Below are 27275 nucleotides of genomic sequence, written 5' to 3' on the forward strand. Positions count from 1 at the left end.
GAGCAGCTGAGCACCAACACTTCCTTGTCAGCTCTAGTAAAGCTTCTGGCTTGTAGCATTTAACACAATTGAACTGTGGAGGCCATTATTCTGCAGGTTTAGATCCAGCTTGAGTCACTCTGACTTCATTAAAGCAAAGGGAGATCCTGGCCTGCACAAATCCTTGGAGCCTGACAGCTTCTCATTGTTTTTCCTCTCACTGCAGCCACCTGAGGAAGAAGACCTGGCCCACTCTGAACTAGTGTTTATTGTAAAATACATATAACATCATCAACAAACCATGTGCCCTACACCTATAGGAGGAGACATTCCCTGAGCCTAAATGCTGGCAATCTAATTGTGATGCAAAAAACAAAACATACTCACCGTAGCCCTTTACTGTAGTAAAGATATTAATAGAAATTAAACACTGTTCAAGGGACATCAGCCATACATTTTAGACTGAAAGTGTGATGGGTAAGATCAGCTGAGACACATTCAGCAGACTCCCAAGGTCAAATTTTGAAACAAAGGACCACAAACATTGCGTCTGCAGAAAAGCAGACCCACAGTTGACTCTCATTTGCAGGCACAAACTAGCAGATGGTTTGCAAGACCAGGAAAGCAAACTTAAAGCACCCACTCTTGTCTTTTACAACTTCACAGGCATGAGTTTTGCATGGAAAAATTGCATGTGTACATCATTAACAGATGCAGGTCCTAACTGTTCCACTTTGATTATTTCTTTTTAACTGCCTTGTTTCTGAAGCCTTGTAAAAAAAAGAAGCACAACAGCTTCTAACTGTTTATTCAACATCTTAGAGGAAAATTATTCCTGGCAGGTCTTGAGCTCCCCCCATTGACTTCTCAATAGCAGCTAACATCCAGGCCTTATTTCAACGCCCTGCCACTGTCCAGACAAGCTTTTCTGGGTGGGATGTTGAACCTTTACAACAATGAAGATATGATTGCCCTCTTGCTGTGTCTATGCTCACTCTATTTTAGCTGTACCATTGCTAACAGAAGTTATTGCTATGCCCAGCCCTTCCCGGAGAGTGCTGCTACTCAGCTGAAGAGCTTATTTTCCTTTTTCTTCAGTGGAGGAAGAATAATAATTTCTCCCTAAGATCTTCCCCCCTCCCTCCCTGGCCAAAATCTCTTATGATGTGAAAGACTCTCCCAGTCTCAGAACTGGAGTTATTATACTCTCTGCATTATGCGTACCAGCAGCACTCCAACAAGCTGATTGTAATATACTTAATGGTGCCAAAATTTGTGAATGTGCCAGAAGGCTTTTGACAGCATTTGCCACGAACACTAATCCATAAACTCTGAGCTGCAGGCCATCTGCATGTCACCCAAATAGCTGGCTATCAAATCAGGTTTTCAACAGCCTCCAGCGTGGCTCAGTTTCCATTCACTCTCCGTTGTTAGTGTTGACAAAGGGTGTAACGATGCTCATGGCTAAGGATTTTGGCTGTCTCCTGCCTTATGACTAATTCCTGTGGTAATTCAAGGATAGTCATTTGTTATTTTTTTCTGAAGAAGTAATCAGACTCTCTTTTCTTCCTTCTCCCCATGAAATCCTTGTGGCTTTGGGGGGATCTAGAGCTCCTTCTCCAAACCCAGAAAGGGAGCACCCTTATTCTTCTCCTGGTACAAACACAGTAAGTTCCCAGAAGGTCAGGAAAGGCACTGGAAAAATGTGAGAAAGAGTAAGGTCACAGTTTAGGGCTTTTGTCACCTTCTTGATATTTAAGACACATTCTCTACTCTTTCTTAGCTGAGTTACAGCATTCTAGAATACAAGAGACAGCAGCCTTAGGGAATACCACTTCATAGACAGATCCACAATGGAATATAAAGCTGGAGGTAGGTCATGCTCTTTCCTTTCCTGTGCTATGACATGAGAATTCAGTCAGGGAACAAAGGAATATGGCTGGGAGAGAGCTATTCTTTTCTATTAAATCAACTCCCTTCAGCAGCATTGAGACTCACAGCTATCTGAATATACCTGAGGAAAGGGAGCAAGCCCAGGTGACACAAGAATTTGATTTTAAACTAAAGGACAGCTAAAGACTTTCACATTGCATTGTTGAAGACAGTTCCCTCATTCTTTTCTATCAGCCAGCTCCTTCCTTCAAATATCTTCTTGCAAACAACTTAGTTTGCAAACTCTTTGTCTTTTGCAGTCTTTTTAATGGCAGAGACTGTGTTACTGTGTTTTTCAGAATGGTGTGTAGTTTTATAATTTTAAGTATAGGATCAGACATTTATGATGTGAAGAGCCCTCTAGTCCTGTGCAAGTGCTGTGGAAATTATGTCTACTCCTATTCTATTCTATTCTATTCTATTCTATTCTATTCTATTCTATTCTATTCTATTCTATTCTATTCTATTCTATTCTATTTCTATTCCATTCTATTCTATTCCATTCTATTCTATTCCATTCTATTCTATTCCATTCTATTCTATTCCATCCCATTCCATTCCATAAACCTCCCCTAGAAGTTTCTACCTCAATGCCTTCCAATGGCATGTTATGCTACCTCATTAGAAATATTTCATGTGGTTTTTTACTAAGCCTGAGACTAAGGTGAGTAATGCATAGGAGAGAGCTGTCTTAATGAGACCAGTTCCTTTTATTCTACTTGTTTATGTTACAGAAATGAGACCAAGGCCTTTCATGTGGAAGGTGGGGAAACTTACTGTCATTCCATCAGCTTTTTGTATAGCTTCTTGCTGGCCTGCAAGAAGCCACAGTTCAAGCATGCTTAAACTTTAATTTAAAAAGTCTTTCACACTCCTCTGTTTAAAAGAGTTTCCTGGGTCTTTCCATAAGCCACTTGCCCCTTCCTCAAAATCTCTTCTTTCAAATGACTCCATTTGGACACCTTTATTACATTTCTGTTGTTTCAAATATTTTGAGGGAGGAAAAAAATCCACAGAACAAAAGCAAGCCTATACTGTCAACAATAATCAGTTACTAGAAGCTATTGAGTTACACAGGAAGGATACTAATGGGGCAGCCCTTTCCTGTCTACAGTTGCCTTCCCTCTTTCTCCAGAGTTCAGTTCTTTCCTTTTCTCTCAGCCATCAACAGTGACTAACAACATGGCAAGATCTCACCTCCCTGCTCTCTCCTCCACTCCAGCTTTGAGGAAATCAAAGCTAAGCAAGACATTGCCATTATAGTGCTTTCAGGTCATCCATTTGTCTTCTGAGTTGACATTGCTTCCTGCATCCATTCTCCATGGAATCACAGAATTATCGCATGGTTTGTGTTGGAAGGGACCTTTAAAAGTTATCTAGTTGCACCCCCCCTGCACTGAGCAGTGACATGTTTAACTACATGAGGTTGCTGAGAGCCCTTTCCAACCCGACCTTGAATGTCTCCAGGGTGGGACTTTTACTGCCTTTCTAGGTAACCTTTTTCCACCACCCTTACTGTAAAAAATGTCTCCCTTTTGTCTAGTTTGAATCTGCCTTCTTTTAGTTTAAAACTATTACCTCATTCTTCTTCTAAGGTAACAGTGACAAAACCAGCCAACAGTAGAGAAAGCACAGAAGGCAAAGAAAACCTGTCAGGTGACACAATTTGCCTTAGACATTTATTCCTCATGGGACTTGGCACATTGCCATCAGTGTTGAGCACTTTGGCAGAAAAAGATACTTTTGAGTATTTATTACAGTCTCTATCCTTTCTGAATCTGATGGATGCCAAGGTCAATGTGAGAACCCACCAGCCTTCAGTGATGCACACATTCACACTTGTGGTATTTCCTGCAAGAATACTATGGGTAACAATGATTGTCATCAGGTAAAAGGAGAAGCAGGGAGAAAAATTAGGCAAAGCTAGGAACGAAATAAGCCATTTTGGCTGGATATGCAGTACAGTGCATAGTTCTGGGCCCTCTATGCTAAGTCAAAGCTTAGTAGCTGCAGGTACTCTATCTGCTTTCTTACGTGCTGATACTGAAATAAGAGGCTGTAAAATTTAAGATTTGTTTTTCTCTGTGGGGAGTGTAGTAACACTTAGTCTAGAACTCCATTGCCAACATTCAAATAAATGTAATATATTCTTTTCAAGCTCGCTGGGCAGTGAACACCACAGAGACATGTGATCAAAATGAAATTAAGCTAGTTAATTCAGTTGTCTCCCACCAGGCCCATTTTCATCACAAGTGGCATTACAGGTTTTATATGTGATTATTTTTAGTCTTAGTAAATAGCAGAAGGGCTGGTCTGTGGCAGGCGTGGGAAGGAGCACTGGACTTTATTACCTGCTTTGTTACAAGCTTCCTATTGAACCTTACTAAATTGCTCTGTTTCTATGCTTTCCTCACCCACAGAAAATTATTCCTGATACTCAGAAGCTTGCAGGGTTTGACTTAGTGAAGTTCTTAAATGCTAAACAAGGGCAAGTCCTTATGACTGCAGAAAGCAGCTGCTGCAGTGGTACTGCAGCAAGATAACCGGGTTCTTGGGACCTCAGCACACAGCCTGGCATTCCCCAGCAAAAGCCCCCGCAAAGCAGGTGGTTTTCTAGACAAGCTTTCTCCTGACTTGTGTCCTGATACAGGCTCTTCGTGCTGTTGGAGGACGTTTCCCTCCACCTTCCACTCCCGACAGTTACGACTGGGGGAAAGAGATGTGTGCAATGATGAGCAGTACCCGACACTTCAGCATTCCCTTCCTTTAACCCTCTGACGCGTAACAAAAGCGAGCTTCTTTCGACCAACGCGTTCTCAAGCCACGATCCATTTTATTCCAGAGCTCCAACTGTACCCATGTTCTCCTCCTTATGCATGAGGGACCCACGCAGCACGTGAAGGCAGAAGTGAGGCTGCTCCCTTCTACAAGGGCCGTACAGGTTCCCCGCTCAGATTTTGCCCTGATTTATAGAGCACCGAGTGGGAACAAAGCCGCCACCACCACCGTCTTTGTTCCGCGCCGGGACACAGGACGATGGCCGCCAACATGGGATCGAACTGTCCCGGAGGTGAGAACTGGTAGCCGGGGAAATACATACGATCCCTGACCCAACTCCAGCTCCCGTCTGTCCCTTTCAGTCGCTTCCTACTGGAACTATTTGCCCTGCCTCGTTTCTGGAAGGGCCACGGGCCCCAGGAAGAGGAGAGCTCTGTAGGCAGGAGCACCCCCTGACCACCCGAAGACAGCACGCATGGAGGCCACCGGGGACAGCGCCACGGTCTCTGCGCCTGCGCCTTCTTGTCTCACACCTCTTGGGTGATTCCACACTGCCTCCGAGAGGGGGGAGAGGGAAACTTAAAATCAGGCAGGCTTAACCTCTGATGTATCAACTTCATATTCAACGCCGCTCCTACTTCTGACGTAAAGGTATTTTACTATTTCACAATGCGCTACGGTGCGTGTAGCTGAAAGACAAGGAGCCAAGTGTTCCTCGGTGTTTTGCCAACCCCCTCCCGCGTAAGTCGGTCCTGCTCGTCACCTTCCCCGCTCCGGAAGGGGCGGGGTGGGGCTGAGGGTCAGTGCGGGCGTCGGGCGCGGTGCTGCTTTTGGGTGAGCAGGGAAGGTGCTGGGGACTTGGGGCACTTCGCTTCAGCCTCCGGTCTCGCCATGCCGCCGCCGCCGGGCCAGACCCAGCTCCCGGACTGGGATGGCCTGAAGCTTCGCGTGCAGACCCTCATCGCCTCCCACCGCGTCATGATCTTCAGTAAGAGCTATTGTCCCTACTGCAATAAGGTGAGGCGGCGGTGGATGGTGTTTCGGTGCGCTCCTCTGGCGGGCCCTCCCGTGGGGCCGGCATCCGCCGGAATGAGGGCTTTGGGAGGCACTTCCCTCGGCTGGCCGAGAGGAGGAGGCGGGCCTGGCGCGGCCCCCGAGCGAGGCGGGAGACATCAGCCCTGAGGGCGCCCGCGCGAGCGCGGCTGGTGGCCCGCCCCGGGCGGGGGAAGTGCGCAAGGGAAAGGGAGGTGGAGGGCGAGGGGTGCTGCTGCTTCTGACGGCGCTCTTGGGGTTTAGAGAGCCCAAAAGCAGAGCCGCAGCCATCCCACTGAAGTTAAGCCCTTGATGCCGCCCCGTAGAAATCCTCTTGCCAAGCCTGAAACGAGTCAAAGCTGGTGCCTTTATTACCTCTTTCCCTTTGCCACGTGGGTGAAGAGGTAGGCGAATGTGTGGGAAGTTCTGCACAGGTTGCTTGTTTTTCTGCTCTGCTGTTTCCTGAACGTGAGGCTGCTGGATGTGTCCCTTTCTTAGGGAGTTTGAGCACCACGTTGGTATTCAGCTGGGACCAAGTTGCATCTCTGGGGAAGGCTAAATTAAGTTTCAAGCGTCTCTTTTTAAATTTGATAGAGAAGGTTGACTCAATGGTGACTAAGTTCTAAATGTTGAGCATAATATATGTTGGGGTTTTTTTAAACTAAAACACAAAACAGCAACACTATTGATTAATTGTGACGTTTAGAAAAAGATACCTTTCTGGCCCTCATTATGCCAATCAGCATCACAGGGCAGCTGTAACTAGTGAGTCAGAGTCATTAATGAAAACCAGACTTTATTAGAATTTCACGGTACCAACACACTATTGTCACAGCCTATACAGAATCTCTGTCTTTGTAGGCACTGTGATTCATGGATATTTACAAAGAGCATGTTATGAAGTGTTAGTTAAACATCATAATACCATATTTGATGTGGCTGTGGTGGAAGAACATAATTGGAACTGTGGAGTTCCTCAGTGGAACTGACAACTAGGAAAACACTTGGAAGCTGCACTCCCATGTGCAGGTTAGGCTTAGTTCCAGTAATTCTTGTGAGGGAGGAGAACTGTGAATTGTGTGCCTATTATAGAAAACTTAATATACCTATACAACTTGCAGTTTCATTGAGGTTTTAGAAGGAAAGCTTCTGCATACAAGAGGATAGGCAAAACCAGTGCCTTCTCTCCAGGAATGTTTTGGCAGGATGTGTAGAATGTTACACAGCTCAAAGCCTTCTAAAATTGGGTCACCTAGCAACTTACTCCATGAAAGTTTTAGCAGATGAAGGGTTGGAGTCTTGCCTCCAGTCCAGCTGACAACAAGGTTTTCTTCTGTTGGAGAGCATTCCTTTTGCTGAAGACCTCAGTCCATTGAGAAATACTTAGTTGTCACTCTGTGTACTTTTAGTGATTGTGATTGCTCAAGTGCTGATGTGCAGGACATTCAGTCCGGTATTTTTGAGATCATATGATGTCATAATAACTTTTTAAACCTTACAACCTAATATTCTCCATCTGTTTCTAGTGTTACCGTGGGGCTAGACTAACACAAGCAGCTTAAGGGAAAAACAGACTTGATTGTAGTTCAGTAATTAAATTCCAGGTTAGTGATGTTGCCTGCATTTGTTCAGAGCTTCTCCATTGGGCAGGGTTACTTGCTTCAGGGAAACAATCAGATACGAGGAGTAGTATCTTTATTGTCTGGGAAAAGGGAAAAACAATACTGTGAGTAGGAGGGTGTTCTCTTATGGTCCTTTCTAAGAGAGAGAGTAGAAAGACTATGTGGATCTCGATGAAGGAACAGGTGGTAAAATTGGGGGGTGGGAGGAAGAGCTAATTTCTCTAGTAGACAGATTTTGCTGGCTTACTTTCCTGTTTGGAACAGAAGAGAAATGTAATACATTGAACAAAACATGTAGAAGAGGTATATATTGCAGAGAGAGAATTAGGAGAAGAAAGATACGTGACACATCAACTGATAAAAATCTGCAGCAGTATGAGGATTAACAACCCCCACCACTGAAGACTTAGAAAATAGTGAAAAGAGTGGGAGAACAATGGGTAATGCAGCATTCTTGCTAGCTGATCTAGTCTGTAGAATTAAGGAAGTAGATATAATCTGAAAACTTAGTTACACACTGGTACTTAGACTGTAATCACATGGTTTTGAGTTCTTAATGATGGACAGATGGCTAGCATGCAGTGTCTGTCTTTGACTGTGGATGCCTGTTAGCAATGTGCCTTTGGTAGGATTAATAGGAAGAAAAGATGATATTTAGCACTGGTGCACAGAACACTCAAGCTTTATAAGGGCCTAATTTGGGGGGTGGGAAGAATTTTTTTTATTTCAATGGGAGGGTAGCCATGCTGAAAGGAAATTTTAAGATTGCTTTCCTTTACAAAAGCACTGCAAATAAATTCTCTAAGTAGATGATTCTGTTCATGTTAGTAGCACGACTAGGCAATTATGCAGTTCTTTCTCTGCAAATTCAAATCCTGCTCAATTGCTTTAGTGAGGCAGTAGTGGAGAGTGGGTGGTGGTAAAATTACCTCCTTGTCATAACTTCACTTGACTGTTCTTTAATTTCTTACCACCTTGAAAAGGTTTAATGTTAAGATACAAATGCATACCAAAAGCATGGGGGTTTAGCACAGAAAATTGTGGAAAAGATTTTAAGAGCAACATACAATTATTATTTAACTTTACTACTTGAAGATTGTTTCAAACCTGCTTAGAAAGCATCTCCAGGAATAGCTTTTTTTAGAATGTTAGAACATCTTCTCAATTTCAGAGAGATTTACTCTTAAATAATACCTGGAAATTTTCTAGTCTCTCTTTTTGTGAAAACTGGAAGAGTTTAGTAGGTGAATGATTGCATTGATCAGATAGAAAGTCAATGGTTGTAGCAGTGACCATGAGATGTAGTGTCCTGTCCCAGATACTTTTTGGAGAAAATAAATTTTTAGGATTGCTGAATAAGGAAGGACATTTCTCGGTGTGCAGCTGAAGTTTCCAGCACTCTGTGGCTCAGGAATTTCTTGACCTGAGTTTGTATTAGTTCTGTTGAGTTAAAAGTTCTCAGCAGATCTTCCTTTTGTAAGTTGGTCTAGCAGCTCTTTTGATCTCCTTTTAATTTTGGTTTTTACAATGTCAGGTTGTGACCGTTTGAGGCTGTGCCTTTAAGAAAGGGACAGTATTGGAACACTCTGGCTGAATGTTTTGGTATCAAAATGAAAACATGATATTCTAAACGAATTTGGTAGGTTGGTAGAATGCAACTTTAAGTTTTAGTGCAATGGGAATTTTTCTGAGTTCCAGCCTGTTCTGCCTTTCCAGCCTGTCTGCTTCTCAGCAAACTAGACGGAGCTGACCTTGAGATAAGCAAAACTAATCCCTGCATGTGCTTTTGAAGCCTAATAATATCTCTTTTCCTTAATAACTGTCTGCCTTTCTCTCTCTAACCCCTTTTTGGGGAAAAAAGGGAGGTAGTGGGGAGAGAGGGGGTTACAGGGAGGGAAACCCTCCTCGAGGAGGGAATTTTGTTGTGTTATTTTTCTTTGCTGTATATTTCTGTATATATATTGTAAATACTGTATATATATTGTGTATATGCAACCTGCATTCCATATATGCTTGTAAATATAGCTTGCTTCTCCAACTGAGTTAGCTGTGGTTTCTTTCTCTGTGGGGGAGGGTGAGAGAGGGCCTAGCTCTATCTACCACACAGGTGGCTGTAAATTCTCTGGTTTATGTATTGTATGAAGATTACTTTCTTTTAATTTCAAATTTGCTTTCTGGTAAATGCAGTTGTCACTGTTCACTCTAGTGAGCATTTCTCAGATATCATTTCCTGTTCATCTTATCTAGATATTACTCATGATTCGTGTGTGTTATCTTTCTTCTCCTCCTAATCATTTTCTATTCCAAACAGAAATAATCTGTTGTCTCCTGCCTGTATTGAAGAAGATTTCATAACTAATCATATACTTGTTACTTTTCTTTCTCTCAGATTCATTAGAGCAACACAAGCATGATCCACTCATAAGGTCCAAAAGCTGCTAATTAGGATGCTGGCATTCATCTGATTCCCACCCCCCCCCCCCCCAAACTTCCTGTTTGCAGTAGAAAAATAAAGGTTGCCTAAATGCATTGTCTTAAATCTGTCCTTTCTTGAATGGGAGCCCTTTCTTGTTCAGTCCTCCCCATTGCCACCTGCTGCTGCAGTGATTTAGCAGGTGGGGGTTTTGTTGGTTTTGTTTTAAAAAGCACTAGTGGAAACTTGCCTGTTACTCTGCTGCTTTGCTGCAAACTAAAACAGCAGCCAAGTAGCTGATATTGTGACTTCCCTTTAGGTTCTTAGTTTGTCACTTCATAGTACCAATGCCTTTAAGCTTTGCTTTCTAGGTCTTCTGTAGCATTCAGCTTGGGCTTTGTAGCAGCAGTTGCAGAGCAGGAAGTCTGGAACAGTAGTTTCACAGCTGTTCCCCTTCTATTCAGTCTGTAGCCATAGTCATGCCAGTAGACAAGTCCAAAGGTAACAGTGAGTGTAGGACAAAAGTTTTTAGAGCCACCTAGATGGTTACAAGACTGAAGAATAGAATGTGTGAGGAAGGACCTCAGTTTGTTCAACCTTGAGAAGGCTAAGCAGGGATTTTCATTACCAAGTGGGAAGACAACCATATTCTTAGAGTTGCTGAGTGAAAGGATAAGGGCCGATAAATGTGAGTTGGAACCAGGGATACTCCAATGAAATAAAGCAGAATCTTTTACTGTGAGCATGGGCAAACTCTAGAACAGCCCAGCGAGGTTATGGTTTGTCTATAGTAGATACTTAGATCTAGAGTGGACAGTGCTTGAGCAACTTGATCAGCCTTCACACTTGGCCCTGCTTTGAATAGGATGTTGGATCAAATGACCTCTAAGGGTCCCTTAAATAATTCTACATTTGTAGAAGTAATATAATCGATCACAGATGCAGAGCTTATTTTTGTATATTACAGTTGATACACGATGTAGCAAGAAACTTCCCATGTAGTTGGTGCAGAATACAAAAGCTTTGTTGTATGCATCAAGCTGGCACTCCAGTAGAAAGCTCTGGGACACTCAGCCTTTTGCCTAGTAACAGCATGGATCACAGCAACATTAAATACCTTTTATTCATCCTGTGATAGACATTTTGAAGCTTGTCAGATGTGAATCAACTTACTCTAGTGAAGTGCTGTCAATAAATTTGAGGTTCATCAGCGAGTTGTAAAAGATTTCTTCTGAATTGGCAGCAGCTAGGTGTGCTTCATTGTTCAGGCTCTAGGCTGGCAAGAGGATCCATCACAAGACATTTAGTGCTTCCTGCTAGAGGTGTTTTCACATCCAGATAGTCTGCATTAATACAGACATCTTTATGCATTGCTTTAAAATACCTGTTTGCATAGGTAAGTGCAAACTGTATTTTGAAAGCGTAAATGTTGCTGCATGTAATGCTACATCCTGTACTGTGAGGTATGGTGGTGTCCATCTGGAAGGACAGGTCAATTTCAGTACTGCCAATTCACAAAATAATGCTACCATAAAAACACCAATCCTAAAAGGCTACTTAGTAGTAGACTGTATCCATTCAGAACTGATGCTAGAACACCCAGAACTCTTGTCAGGGAGGGGAGTGGTAAATATCAACCAAGTTGTCATTTACGATTTAGGGTTTATTTTATTTTTAAGAGTAGACTTGTATATAGCAGTTTTTATTGCTGACTTTTAGATGCGTAAAACATGTTTCTAGTGATACTGTATCTGAGTTTATTCATGGTCATGTAGAAGAGCAGCAGCCTTCTATTGACCAAGTGTCTTTAGAATGCTTCTCCTGCATAACGGAGAAGAGTAGCAATTTAAAAGGTTAAAAACCGTAATTGTTACATTCTGGTATTAACTCCCTCAATATTTCATAAGCAAAGTATGACTGATTTAGTAAAACAATGTCAAACAAGTTAGAACCACTCCTGCCTGATTCTGGAGGCTGAGGCAGACATTGCTAAACAGCAAACCCAAAATCAGAGCTGGAAGAGAATTCAAGAGTTTAAATGTTTTTCTGATGCACTTTGAAGCCTGTCATGGCTGAAGATTGTCATCTACCTATGCAATATGTTCCAGTGTCTTGCTATTAGGAAAAACTTTTCCTAAAGTCTATTCTCTTATCTCATGACATAGTTCAAGACCACTAGTTCTTCATCCACCACTGCTTCTCATCTTCCTTGAGGTAGTTAATGATGTATTTAAGAATTATCTGTGTTTTCTCCATCTTTTCTATGTTAAACCCAACTCATTGACCCCGTACAGTAACTGTTCTCTGCTTATTCTAAAACTTTTCTGAAGTACAGCAATCAAAAGTGAATGCAGGGCTGGCAGGCATGACCTGTCCTACTGCTGAGGCTCTTGGAGAGTATGACTTCGCCTGCAGCTTTTTATAATCGGTCTCCTTTTTTTTTTATTTACTTGGCAGTGTTTTGTTTTTGTATATTATCCTCCTTTTTGCTTTTGTCTCTTCTTTCCATTAGTACTGTCAAGGAATCTGGCTGCTACTTTATCCCTCTTCTTGATACTTTTCTATGTAGTAGTTATTCTGATGGCTTTTGCTATGTTAGGGATGGAGAAGTCTGGAACATGGCAAGTTGTATTTAGAAATCTTTTATCAGGGTAACTGAACTTGTGTTGAAAAATTGCTGTGGATGTGGGATGCTTTTGAATAGCCCAGCTTTAAGTGAGGAACATGCAAAACATCGTAGTAGTGCCAAACTCTAGCAAAGCCACGTAGAGCTACACCCTTGAAGCATAATAACTGAGACTTGACAGTTGCCTGTATACATCCAACAGTCAAGTTTTACTCTGTCAGAACTTGTGACACCTTTGCACTAGCGCTGTGCTTTTCTTCTGTTGTAGGTTAAAGAACTCTTCCGCTCCCTGCATGTGGAGTACTACGCTTTGGAACTTGATATCACTGGTAAGTAAAAAAACTCTGTCACGTGCTGCTGAATGTAACTGAAACTCTGTGACTACAGCACTCCTTAAGCTGTTTGAGCTAATCAGAGGATATAAAGCAATTCAAACCAATTGTTATATATGCAGAGATAAAAGTGATTAGGCTTCAACGAAGATTTTAACAGAATGTGTTTTTTTAATGTAACTGAAGGCTTTGAGTCTTTCTGTACAAATCATCAACTGATAGTGAATGTGAGATCTGATTTTTTTTCTCTGAGGAGCTCTGTCTTTGGTGAAAAGCCTGTGGTATTTTTCTCCTGCCTCAAATTCTTTGGTGGTTTTGGATGAATTGTTAATGTTTGACTTGGTGTATTGGTGACCTTTGTAGGGAAAGTTACTGAGTCATTGGCAGGAGGGGTAAATTCCAGTACCTTGTCTGGTCTTAGGTTGTTTTCTTGAAAGCCAAATCTGCTTTAGTTTTAAGATTTGTGTAGTGCATTCTGCATACAGGTACATAATATATGTAGCTTTTAATGTTCTATTAAGACAAGTGCTTTTTAACATAATTTTTAGTAAACTGTTGATTGCACTGTTGGTCAGCTGTTGGGTGTGTGTTATTAATTGTTTTTACATACAAAAGTTAATTTTCAATGCTTTTTTTTTAAGTGCCACTGGTTATTTTGAAGTATTTGTCTTATCTTACTTATTTCTACTTTTTAATAAAATTATGATTCTGTAAACTATACCCCAAGATATGCAAAGTACAAAGCACAGCCTTTTCTCTTTAATTATTTCTAATTAAGAATGTATTTCCTTTGCAATTGCTCTGATTATTGATACTAAATAGATATGGGTTTGGAACAAAAATATTTTAGGCAAATTGATTACTGTAAAGCTTTGTTTCCACATTTACTGCTGAGCAGCTGCTGAGAGATCCAAACTGAGCCTGTGTGTAGGTGCTAATGATTCAGATAAGTCAATCAGGCAATGATAATCTTAAAATTGCAAAGCTTCAGACTGTGCAGTGGGTAGAAAGTCTGGAGGTAGCTTTAGTTTAAGTAGCAGTGCATGTTAATTCTTCCCAGCCCTGCATTCTTACAACATAGAGCTGCTGGCAAAACTACATGGACTTACTCTGAACATACTCCAAAACCAGACAATTCTCATGAAAGAAAAGCTGGAAAAAATGATTTTAGTTTTTTTTTTTTGTGTAGTACCAAGTGATGCTCTCAGGAGCAAGCTGATAAGAATAGAGGAGACAGTCTAAATTATTTCTTCAACTTTACTGCATTCTGTTGAATTAGAGCTTGAAGCACCAATTTATACTTGGTATTTAAGTATGCTCTTGTAAGACATAGTTTCTGAAGTCTTCCTTAAGTTCAGGATGTCTACAAATGTGGTGCTTATGACAGAATTGTTCTCTTGGCAGGCCCACAGTATATTGTAGTCCAAACCTTTAATGTTTTAGGTTGTTTTAAAAGCTCTCTTCTTGAAAATTGTTCTATTGTATACCTGTTTCTTTTACTTAGATGATGGGCCCAGTATTCAGCAAGTATTAGCAGAACTGACTAATCAGAGGACAGTGCCTAATGTATTTGTGAATGGAACTCACGTAGGCGGCTGTGATGCAACTTACCAGGTAACTTTTCTTTAAAAATTAGCTGGAAGTAGACTATTGAGTGCATTTTGTTTGGTCTTAATTAAATTTTGAGTGACATAAGAGACTAAGTGATCCCTAGATCAGAGAAGGCAATGCAATTCAGTTTCTTTGTTTAGAGATGTATGTGGTGGTTTGACTTTTTTATTTTCCCTCCCAGGCTTATCAGAATGGATCACTGCAGAAACTTCTTGGTGATAGCAAAGATATAGAACCCTATGATTATGACCTCATTATTATTGGTGGAGGATCAGGTGGACTTGCATGTTCCAAGGTATGACAATTGCATAAAAGAACAGGTTGTATATGAAACTTCTTCAAAAGTTAGTCTCTCTAATAATCACAGCAGTACAAAACAGTCTATATTTTTATGATTATTACAGTTCAACTTGTTAATTAATGAATAATTAGTGGTCTAGTAATGTGTGCTCACTAGGAAGATCATGGTCTGTGTGGACCAGTTTCTAGCCAATGACTACTCAGGTCTCAATCCTAATAATAGGTTTCAGGTTCCTGGCTGAGGGTGGAACCAAAAGATTTTTAAGTATATCCTCCAACACTTCCAGGCAGTAATGTGAAAAAATGTGAAGTATGCTTTTCAAGGACTGTTTAGCAGCATCTGAAATTAAGCACTTCCAGTTATTTTGTCAGGGAGCTGGTTCATTCTTTAGTTCTATTTCTAGCTGCTTTTTTCAGATGTGGTAGTAGAGATTGTGTGCCTCTGTTGTTCAGAGTGCCTCAGGACTCAATATGTGGATTCAGTTTTCTACCTGAGGGGTTTGAACACCCAATTCCCATCTCTCAGCCAGGTGTCCTAACCACCAATTTACAGTTTGGGCACAGAGATGTTACTCTTGACAGCCTTGGCACTTGCTGCACAACAGTACAGTTAAACATACAGCTCTCACTAGATAAATATAAGGCACACGGGGGAAGGTGACAATTGAATTCTTCAATTAAGCAGTTAATCATTTTCAGACTGTTCCATATCTTTCCTCACATCAGTTATAAATGGGTGATAACTGCCAAACTGTTCAGAGTAGGAGGAGTCAGATATTGGCTTATCTGAGCCAGTGCTGCAGAAACTGCAGAAGTTCTTAAACAGATTTGAGGCACCTAAAGGTTTGATTCAGAGCCATTAAAAGAACAAGTAATGGGTTGATTCAGGTACCTAGTAATTCCTTGGATAGTGTGTTACAGGTTTATTCAGGTTGGAAAGATGGTAGGAGGATATTTAGCTTAAACTCCAACTCCCAACTCCCACTACCACTCAGCTTTGAGGACAAACAAGATCGTGCAGGACGTCATCCACTGAAAATTGCCAAGGATGTAGATGGTACAACCTTTCTGGGAATCCTGTTTCACTGCTTGAGTTTCTTCATGAAGTGAAAGTTCTTATATTTGGCCTGAAATTCTTACTCCAACTTGCAGCCATTGTCTTCTGTCCCTCCACTGCTTGCCAGTGTGAAGAGCCTGGCATAGTCATCTCAATGGCTTCCGTGTAGGTATTGGAAATTTGCTGTTGGATCCCTTCTGAATCTGCCTTTTCTCTAGGCTGAATGTGTCAAGTTTCCTTACCCTTCTCTCAAGGCATGTGCTCCAGTCCCCTGCGCAGCTCAGTAGTCCTCCCTTGAACTGTCAACAGTTCATTTAAGTCAGTTTTCTTCCATAAACATAAAAAGTTAGTGCTGCCCTCCTGAGAGAGGGAGAGCTAGCAGCATAAATATTTCTTTGGGTGAGGCAGAACAACAACATAGGCTGGTAAGTCCACCTTGTGTTTTCTTCAGATCATGGCTTCTGACAGTGTAGCATGATGTGGATGCATCATTAAACATAGGTATTCAGTTAGGAGTTAAGGAGGAAAGTAATAGTTTTTGAGGGATTTCAGGTTTTTGTCTAGTGAAAGAGGTACAAGAGCCATATATGAGATGAGTCTTGGTGCTAAGTGCATTGTGACTGTAAATGAGCAGATAAGCTTTCCTGGTCAGGCAAAAGTTCAGCGATGCTGACCTGTCTCTCCATCTTTTCTAGGAAGCTGCTACCTTGGGGAAGAAAGTAATGGTATTAGATTATGTTGTTCCAACGCCCCTTGGAACCTCGTGGGGTGAGCTTCTGTGAACCTCTATTTTACAGTGTTTGAGTGCCAGTGATATGTAATGAGTTGTCTGATATTATGGATTTGTCATCTTGGAGGTTGTGGCTGAATTCTTGTCATTTTGGAAGATGGATGACAAAGGAGTTTTCCTGGCATGCCTGCTTTGTAGACAGTCATTTCTGTTTTGTGCATTGTTAACTCTGAGTTTTTTGTCAAATGTTATTCTAGTTCTCTGTGTGTTCACATTCCCATGTTTGTGGGGTGGAGTTTGCCCTTTTTTTTTCCTGTTTAATTGTAGTTCATGGGCAACTGCTATAGGCAACCTCTAGAATAGTATGACTGTATGGCTGTGCGTGCCTCACCTTTCTGTAATTAAAGACCAACTGCTGTCTGACCTTGTTAATTTTATTGGCAGTTGAGGATGATTAAGGAACTTCATTGGTCAAATTTTATTGAGTTGAGGTATGAATATGCTTTCATAGCTAAAATTTCAAACAAATACATATTTCTAATTCTACATGACAGATGATACTAAACTCTAGAAACCCTGGGCTTTTTGCCTTGCTTTCTTGCCAGTATAAAATCTGAAGTAGTCTGGTCTAAGTTTCCTGGGTCTATTCGACAGCACACTGTATCCTTCTTGGTTCAGTCAGTCAGGTAACATACTGAATACAAACCTGTAAGCTTAGTGTGTTCATTGTATTTTAAAATGTCTCTTAAAACAGAAATTTCAGCTAATTTTGTGGCTAGAGCAAACATGAACTAAGCATGATAGGAAAAGCAGGATAAAGATCCTGTCTGTGCAGGTAATAACATGACTCTTTTCCATCTTAGGACTTGGTGGCACGTGTGTAAATGTAGGCTGCATTCCTAAGAAGCTAATGCATCAAGCAGCACTTCTGGGTCAGGCTCTCCAAGATTCAAGGAAATACGGGTGGCAGTATGATGAGCAAGGTTAGTAAGAACAGGAGACAGATCAAGACTGTACAAAAGGGACTCTGAGTTTGAGATTGTTCTTGTACTTTGGATTTTGTAAACCAGAGGCAGAGTTCAGTAGTTCTCTGAGGTGGATCAGAAGGCATTTTCCTTCTCGAGTCATAAACCCATTAGGACTGAAAGCCAATTGTTTTTTGTTCCCTATATTATCTGATTTAAATGATAAAAATTCTAGAATGTTCTTATTTCAGATAGTAGCAAGTCAGGTAAATATTAGCATAGTAGAACTTTTAACATCTATCATCCTTACTGATGATAATGATGTTTTCTTAGCAGCATATATAATGAATAAAACTTGATTGGTTTGTGGAAGGGTTCATTGCATGTTAGTTTCTATTAAACATGGCATTAATGTTTTGTTTCAGTTAAACACAACTGGGAGGTCATGGTAGAAGCAGTTCAAAACTACATTGGCTCTTTGAACTGGGGTTACCGAGTGTCCTTAAGAGAGAAGTCTGTGACATACATCAATTCCTATGGAGAATTTGTGGAACCACACAAAATTAAGGTTTGTGCTGTATTTAAAATACTTTGTTGGGAGGGAGAACCTGTGTTTTAAAACAGCCTTTTCAAATCCCATGAGGAAAAGGGTTCATCTTGACGTTGCCAGCTTAAGTCAGCTGAAGTTAGTCATTTGTGAAACAAGTTACTGGTTTAAATTTTTAGTGTACTGTATTACATGCCACAGTGTTTGCAAACCTAGGAAGTGTAAGGTAAGATTAATATGGATATCTGTAAACTCGTGTTTTGCATGTGTAGAGACAGTCTCAGTTGCTAACTTCATGACTGAGGTCAGCAGACAGAGTGATGGTGGGGAAAGAAAAGAAAAACTTCAGCTGCATGATTTTGCTACTTTGAAAATTTTCATACTAAAGCATAAAAATTGTTGAAATTGAATTCAGATGAAGCATTTGCATAACAGCACTGCTAGAGCCTTATGCTGTATCAGCATAAGAATTAAACTGTCAGTGTTGCAAGACAAAACATGTGCTGGCAATCTTACTGTAAGTGATCACATTGTAGCATGCATATTGAAGATGGCTGCCTGGTTCAGTGGGTGTAATTGTCTATTTCCAATATGAGGTTCTGAACTTCATGTTTTAAACCCAGGCCAGCGCTGAAAATATAGTATTATGCTCAACTTTAACTCGTTCTAAGTGTCCTGTATGTAGGTCATTTACATAAGTGTCCTTATTCAGTAAATGAAGGAGGACAGAAAGACTTTCAGCAGGAGGTTGGACTAGATGATCTCCTGAGTTTCCTTCCAATGAATTACACAATTACTTGAAGCTTCCCTTCATCTGTGTTGCTAACTGAAAAGAGAAAATGAAAGGTAGATTTTGAGATTGATTTGCAACATGGAATTTCTCAAAATCAAGGGGCTCTAGAGGTCAAATTAGCTTGAATCCATTTAAGGTTGGGTCTTCAGCCTCCTGAAATCATGTAGCTAGATACTTTTGTATTTCTACATTAGCCTAAGAACTAATTGATGTCACTGTGTTGGACTTTTATTGTTAAGCAGGGGACAGGGGGACTTTTGTTGGGGCTTTTTATAACTTCAGTGTAAAGTTACTATGAACAATTCAATCTAAGTGAGTACCTGAAGTGGGTGGAATGCAGAGAGTGAATGATTTTAGGTGCTCTGAAAAAAGCCTATTGGTCTTCAGTGACCTGCCTGACTTCTCTGCTAAATGCACTGCTTCTTGCTTGAAACTGCCTATTCTTGAATATATCCACAATATTTAAGGGAAGATTTACATCAGTTTTAATATTTATTTATTTTTTCATTTTCTCTTAATCTGTTCCTATGAAAAAGGCTTTCTTAATTGTTTCTATGTAAACAGGCAACTAATAGAAAAGGACAAGTAACCTATCACACAGCAGAGACTTTTGTGCTGGCAACTGGAGAAAGGCCTAGATATCTGGGTATCCCTGGAGATAAAGAATACTGTATTACAAGGTGAGATGAAGAGGGATATAGATTGGATTTTGTTTTCCCTGATGCTTGCAAAGACAAAGAAGCTTGTGTGAAGAGCACCTTGTAACTTACATTTATTTTCTTTCTAGTGATGACCTCTTCTCCCTGCCTTACTGCCCTGGCAAAACTCTAGTTGTGGGTGCATCTTATGTGGCTCTAGAGTGTGCAGGATTTCTTGCTGGTCTAGGGCTAGATGTCACAGTGATGGTGCGTTCTATCCTCCTGCGGGGCTTTGACCAGGAAATGGCAGAAAGAGTAGGGGCTCACATGGAAACACACGGTGTGAAGTTCATCAGGAAGTTTGTACCTGTTCAGGCAAGTGTTCTCTTCAGGTTTATTCTCTCCATGCAAAATTACTTTAAAGAACACATACAGAATGCATGTACGGTCTGGAAGGCTTTAATTCTGCACAGGAAGAAATGTGTTATGAGATTAAGCTTTTCCTTCTTACTGCTGGTTTGAAGTAGCAATAGAGAAGTGAGCTCATGCTGTTTAGGGTCATTCTAAGCTTACAAATATTTATACAGGTCGAACAGTTGGAGCAAGGCATGCCTGGAAGGCTGAAAGTGACAGCAAAGTCTACTGAGGGATCAGAATTCTTTGAAGAAGAATATAACACTGTAAGCATTTTGGATTTGGAATAACCGAATACAGCAGCACATGAAAATATATTGAAATACCTTTTAAATTGTTTAGGGGGAAAAAAAGGGGAAGCTTGGAAAATTGTTCACAGAAACATTTAATATTCATCCTCAGCTGCCTTATGCCAGAAGAATCAGTGAAACTTTACATGCCTGGAATTCAGTTCATAAGAGCAGTGTTGCTTCTGGGTTTGTTCTGATATGACTAGTTTTGCCATTTGTTGCATTTCTGAAACAAGTTGGATGTAGAGCAGTCTGAACTGTTGGTGGCTCTTTCAAAAGAATTTTGGAGAAGTCACTTCAGTCATCCTTCACAGTTTCTTCAGAAAACTACTAAAAGTGGTGTCATGCAAGTTACGCTTTTCTTGTGTCAAGTAATGTAATTTGGGGTGGTGTTTTTCTTAGGTTTTGATAGCTGTTGGTCGTGATGCATGTACCAGAAATATTGGTTTAGAGACAATTGGTGTGAAAATCAATGAGAAGTGAGTATTGCTCAACTCCCTTAAACCATCAAATACTACTTTTTTTTCTTCTTTTCTTCTTTTACCTCTTTACCAACAGCTAATTACTGATGATATTTGGGGGGGGGGGGGAATAAAATCCTTGGTCTTACACCTGGTAATTATGTGAACCTTCAAAACCTTTTCCCTACGGGCTTGAGTACAGTTATTCATCAACTTCCATTTCTTTTCTGTTCTGAGTTAATACCTACTTTTTGGCCACTCTACTTAAGGAATAAATTTAATGTATTTGCTTAATATACTTATAAACTGCAGTTCAATATTCTGTTTCATTCAGCTCATGCAGAAAGTTAATCTGGGGATTTAAAGAGGCAGCAAGCTACTCACTTTGTACAGATTTAACTTTTTTTGTTGTTTCTCCCTGGCTTCAGTGTAAAAAGGTGCAAAAGAGGAGGCAGGATTATGTTGTTCAGGAGAAAGAAAAATTAAGATCAGGTTGCACCAGGTAACATCTTACTAAACCGGCTTAGTTGGCAAGTGAGTTCTTTCCTCATAGGGGAAAATGTACATTGCAAACTGTATAATAACCAAGCTAAAGATCATAAGTCCAAAGATGTCAAAGTAATTTCATTGTCATTGAGCATGCACTGTGGCTCCGGTTAAAACTGGCCCACTGAATACAGGCTTCAAAGGTAATTGATGTGTCAGAAGTAATTGATGCTCTGAAGAGTTTGCAGTTGAAGTAAAAGAGGCCTGAGCATTATTTAGTACAATGTGTTGAGTAATTAGAGGAACATCTTTGTAGGAGATGCTATTCTTCCCTCTTCTTGCTGAGCAACAAGGAAGCTTGTGAACTGAACTCCATTCACTTTTCTGTTTGTTTCAAAGGAATGGAAAAGTACCTGTAAATGATGAAGAACAAACCAATGTGCCTTATGTTTATGCTATTGGAGATATATTGGAAGGAAAGCTTGAACTTACTCCAGTTGCCATTCAAGCAGGGAAACTGCTAGCCCAGAGGCTTTATGGTGGTAGTTCCAAAAAGGTAAAGCTGTAAGAATACAACTTCAACTTTTTTCTGTGCTTTTTGCCTCAAAATTGTGGTAGCATGAGTTATTTGCCCACTTGATTGTGGGCACTGCAGATGTTTTATGAAAAGACCCAAAATGTGCACTTCTCCTGTTATGTACTGTGTAGAACTTGCATAGTCTAAATACAAATTTTTGGTTCTTTATTTTTAGTGTGACTATATCAATGTACCAACGACAGTGTTTACTCCTTTAGAGTATGGCTGCTGTGGGCTAGCTGAGGAAAGAGCGATAGAAGAATATGGAAAGCAAAATCTGGAGGTGAGAGCACACAAAGCTTGTCTAGCTTGTATCTTGAGAATGTTTTTCTTGAGCCTTGCTGCTTTACACTCAGGGCATGGTGTTAAAAGAAGATTGTAGGGTTAGCTAGTCAGGTCTTTGATCCTGGAGGTCTTGCCATCTGGCTAACAAGGTGTGGAACTCCCAGAAATGGACTTGATAACGTTACACCTGTGTATAGCTGTTTGCATGCTGTCAAAAAGCATTTGGCTTCAGGATGCCAAATTCAGGTTGCAGAACTGTAGGTGGTGTTTTTTTGTTGTCATGCATTAAAGAATTACTGCTGAAGTGTACTGCACTCCTGGGATGAGCTGTCTATTTTCTGCCTGCTCACTGTACTTGAAATGGGAATTAATTTCTTCCTGACCTTTTCTTACAGCTATAATAGTATCAGGCATCACTTCTGTGTCTTGTGCTAATTTCTAGCTTCACACTTCTCTGAAGTTTCATTAAACACAAGGCATGTGAACAGCTCTTACTCCTTACGTCTTTCAAATAGTTGGCATTTTTTAGCTGCTTCTGTGAACTGTTTTGCAGCATGGGTTCACACTTACTGTAGCTAGATAGCAATTTTGTACTACTAAAGCACTTCTCTTTCTGAAAGCAAGATGCTAAAATGCTGTGCCTTACAGCTGTTGCTGTTTTAAGCAAGTATGTAAGTCAGAGGTGCATGGTTTGGTTCAAAGCTTCCTCTAATGGCTTTTGGAGGGTAGACTGCTAGGGATGGGGAGGGACAAAAATCACTCTGTTTTTTTTTCTTTGTCATCTTGGCAGGTTTATCACAGTTTGTTCTGGCCACTCGAATGGACAGTACCAGGCAGAGATAACAATACTTGTTATGCAAAGATTATCTGCAATAAACAGGACAATGTAAGTAGCAAGCTGGAATGGATATGCTGAGTGTAGTCTTGAAATTTCTTTTTAGACCAGCCAAAAAAACTAAGGTCTGTTTGGCCTGCTGAAGGCCAACTCTACCTATTCTGTTAGTGTAAATATTTGGTTTAGGAGGTCTAATCAAGCTGGAGGGAGCAGATTTTTGTTTGGTTGGATTTGGTTTTTTTGGTAACAGGTGTTTGAGCAAGTGGTAGCTTTATGCATTATAAACTTCATCTTGCGTTCCTATTAAGGAGCAGATCTGTGAAGAAATTCAGCAGGGTTTTTCTTCCCAAGTGGGTTATGAGTAACTGTGCTATCTGGTGTCTTCCTTTGTTTCTGGCCTTTTGTGAAGTGCACATTTTTGTAGGTTTAGAAACTTGGGAAACCTGTGTTGGGTTCTCAAAAATTGATATTAAATGGGAATTTCTAGTGATGGCTCTGTTCTTGTTGCAAAAATGTGCCAATACTGTCCAGTGTGTTTCCTCAAAACTGCCTGAAAGAACAGGTAGTGGAAGATACTTATGTTTTGTATGGAGAGAAGGAATAATTAAGCTGAGACAGTGTGGCATTCAAGATAAAAGGAAGTAAGCTTACTCTCTTCTGTATTACCCCACCTAACCCTTTACCAAAGACTGCAGAAAGGCTCAAAGTTCTGCTTTAATTTGAGCTGGTTTAAAAGTAAACCAAATTAAAAGAACACAGTGGAAGAGGTGAGGAGAAAGTTCTTCACTGAGAGAGTCATTAGCCATTAGAATGGGATGCCCAGGAAGGTGGTGGAGTCACCATCCCTGGAGGTTTCAAGAGGGGATTGGACATGGCACTTGGTGCCATGGTTTAGTCATGAGGTCTGTGGTGACAGGTTGGACTTGATGATCTCTGAGGTCTCTCCCAGCCTTGGTGATTCTGTGAAGGAGCGACTTGATTTAGCTGTGAGAGGTTCCTGGGATTCTGGAGGAAGATGTAAGGGGAACAGGATACAAATTGCTTGTAAAACAAGCAATGTAAAAGCACTTTCTTGCAGATCATGGCCACACCTGGGCTAGGACATCTTTAAATGTGTGAGAACATCCTGGGAAAATGTTTGAAAACATCCCTTTTGATAAACCAATTGTTGAAACAAATGGAAATAACATCCAACTTGTTTTTTATAGCCTAGGGCCATCACTTCTGATCTCACTACAGAGACAATGTGCTCAAAAGCAAGGCTAATGTTTCCATTTTCCTTATTAACTGTTTGGAGAGGAAGGGAAGAGGCAGCGAAGCTCTTCAGGATCAGATATTTAACAAACAATATACACAGGTCCTCTGTCTGAACTAATTTTCATGTAGAAAGTAATTTTAAAGCTGAATGTACTAAACATACTGTACCTCTATCAAATCATAAAATCAGCTGACAAACTACAATCTCTCTAGTTGAAGGCAATATCTTTTATGTACTCCTGTGTAATACATGTAAAATTCATTCATTCAAAGACTTGTTTCATTCTGCTATAACAGACTGAAAAGGCCTTGTGCAGTACTCTGCAGAGTAGTTTTGGGGTTTTTTTTTTTAAAGAGATTTTGCTCTCAACTTGCTTGCATAACAGTTTTAGTGTAGTGGGAGTTACATGTTACAACCTCTGTGAAAAACTTCACCTGTGCTGACTTCTGTTTTCCTCTCGCCTGTCTTTGAAGAATCGTGTGATAGGATTTCACGTTCTTGGTCCAAATGCCGGTGAAGTTACCCAAGGCTTTGCTGCTGCAATAAAATGTGGTGTCACCAAAGAATTACTTGATGAAACCATTGGTATCCATCCAACCTGTGCAGAGGTAAGGGAGAGGGGGAGGGCACAGCTTCATTTAAAACCTGCTTTTAAAGGTGGTTACTTAGATGCATGGAAAGAATACTCCATTGTATTGAGAGATTTATTTAGTGTTTGCTGGGCTTCCAACCCTGAGATATTGACATGTGATAGAAAATGCTCATTTGGCATTGCAACTTGTTTTCCATTGTAACAGTTCACAGAAATCGGCTGCTCACTTTTGAAGAGGAGACAGATAGGGGCATGTAGGTGGTATTACAGAGCAACAGTAAACAAGCCATTCTTTTGGTGTCTTACAGGTGTTCACTACCATGGATATTACAAAATCTTCAGGACAAGACATCACTCAAAGAGGCTGCTGAGGTTAAATCTGCTGTTTTACATGTTTTCATGTTGTACACTCTGGGTTCTGTGGAAGCCCTGAGTACAACCAGCTGCTCTGCAGCAAAATACTTGCATCAGTACCGCTGTATGTACTGCAGCTGGCATGGTGCCTTTGTGTGGCTTCCTCAGTGAACAGTGTTGCAAATGGAAACAGTAATAACAGCAGGGAAACCTTGAACTGTAAATCCTGACTTTGCTTGGAATCAGCACTTTCTGTGCTTTTTTGACGTTGTAGCTCAGAACCTTATTGTGAGGTGAGCTACAACTGATGGCTGCCATGCAAAGTTGGGAGATCTCTTCGTCTGGTCAGATGACTAAACTCCTGAAGGAAATTCTTAAAGTTGCACAAGTTAAAGCTAATGCTCCTAAGCTCCAGTGTCTTGTACAAATGCCTGAGAGAGAAGACAAATGATCGAAAGATTCTTCCCAGCAGTTTTCAGTTGATTGCTTTATCTCTTTTGATGCATTTTGTTTTACTTCATTGTATATTCAGTTGAGTCAAGATGGCACAAATAGTGTTGACTAGGGCAGTTCAAGCACTAGTCTCCCAGCTCAACCAGACTAAAACTTCAAAGTAATCTAAGACATCACTGTTGTTAACATTCATAGTTGTCTGACTTCAGGTGACATGTCTTCAAGAGAGAAGTTTCAGCCGTAGACCCCTTGTTGGTCAGGGTTGAAGAGCAGAAGAGCAAAGTCTTGTCAGTTTGCTCTTGCTGTTTGTGACTATTTAGTGCTAATACTCTCAAATCTGGTTTCAGCTCTGTAACGTAAAGCATCAGAGAACCCAGAACTGTAAATCTGGAGTACTGAAGCCTTGGAGGAGCAGGATCTGAGAGTATCTGTGCCACTGATACAGTAGATGCCTGCCCATGACGATCATAAGCATTGTATAGAATTCCTCTTTGAAGCATGTGTCGGAGCTGAGAACAATGACTTGATGTGCTGTCATGCTTTATCTGGCGTTGTGTACAGTCAGTACTCTGTGGAAGCTTTCTTCCACCCCTAGCATTCTGCTCTGGGGGAATTGTGCTTGAATTTGGCTCTTAGTTTTGTCCAAAGAGATGTTTTTGAAAGACTGTTCTGAACGTTGTATAATAGTAAACAGTTTTTAATTATTTAATCTATGATGTACCATGGAATTTGAAGTTCAATAAACAATGCGTACAACACTTTGTGGTGTCTGACCTCATGGTTTGTGTTACCACATGCTTCAGGTTTGGTTGTGCTTCAGTTGCATTATCACATGCAGACCTCTGCATGCTGTAATCTTTCAAATGGAGAAACAAGTTTTGTTGCCACATCTAGGGGCTTGCTCAAGAAATCAGAATTAATTCTGCTTCACTCTGCAGAATTTTCTCAGTTCAGACTGAGAACACAATTTTATACCACTTCTGTATACTCAGAAGATCCTCAGTATGTGTGGTGTAGTGTTTATAACTGCAGTGTAGCTAAAGATGCTCAGTAGAATCTGACTAGTTAACAACAACTCTTACTGATCTTCAAATATAGTAACTTGGAAGCTTTAAGATGGTGTTGTGAATGTCTAGTAATACGGCAGAATATTTTTACTTGGCAAGGGGGACACTTGCTGAGCTTCTGGTGTTGCTTTCCTGCAGAGCTCTGGGGAGTTACTTGTTACTGTCTTTCATAGAAGTAGTTCATTGAGCTTCCTGCTTGCTATCACATCTGCAGCAGTGACCTTGAGTGACACCACCAAAATGCTGCATGCCTGCAAGTTTGCGTTTTGCAAGTCAGATGTTACAGTTAGAAGTAGGCAGGCATAATAGTAGTGTAGAAGTGACCTTAATCTAAGTTGAAGTGGAAGAACCAGAGACTCACCTGAACTGATTTGAAAACTGAAGGGGGATTTGGATAGACAGCTGGTAGCAGGTGGTATGTTACAGACTTTGCATAGTCTGAAAGCTGAAATGAAACTTAGTAAACAAATCATTCAGCAGAAACTGACTGGTAATGGCACAGTCTCCCTTTGTAGCCATGTTCTAGGGGAAGACCAGGAGGAAACAAGCCAAGCCAAGAAACAAGTCCTGAACTTCCTATTAGTAAGCAGTAATTGAGTTTTATTTCAAATTCAAATTTGATTTGCAGGTTCAGGTTAATTGATCAATAATTACCACTTGCATATCTGTAACAGTGCACTAATTGCAGATGTGCCTTGTGTCAAACTTGCCCAGGCTGTCGGCTCTTTGTAAGCAACACTTTGCAAGTGTTGAGCACTCTGTAGCAAGAGCAGTATTTTAAGTGAACATGTTGCTTGTGTATTGGTAGGCTCACATATGAAGTAAAAGGTGTCATGCCAACAAGACTT

At 40.7% G+C, this 27275-nt stretch overlaps 1 protein-coding gene across 1 annotated transcript; it reads left to right on the forward strand.

Moving 5' to 3' along the window:
* The first annotated feature begins 5506 nt into the window (after nt 1-5506).
* Nucleotides 5507-26111, forward strand: TXNRD3 (thioredoxin reductase 3). The gene is made up of 16 exons (XM_009896339.2): nt 5507-5706; nt 12651-12711; nt 14219-14328; nt 14507-14620; nt 16378-16450; nt 17276-17395; nt 17803-17945; nt 19282-19397; nt 19505-19730; nt 19943-20035; nt 20462-20538; nt 21406-21562; nt 21759-21866; nt 22659-22754; nt 24435-24569; nt 24862-26111. Exons 1-16 carry the CDS (start codon nt 5581-5583, stop codon nt 24922-24924), a joined length of 1818 nt encoding a protein of 605 aa, XP_009894641.1. The 5' UTR covers nt 5507-5580; the 3' UTR covers nt 24925-26111.
* Nucleotides 26112-27275: the final 1164 nt, after the last annotated feature.

This window comes from Dryobates pubescens, chromosome 1 (genome assembly GCF_014839835.1).
Source record: "Dryobates pubescens isolate bDryPub1 chromosome 1, bDryPub1.pri, whole genome shotgun sequence".
NCBI lineage: Eukaryota > Metazoa > Chordata > Aves > Piciformes > Picidae > Dryobates > Dryobates pubescens.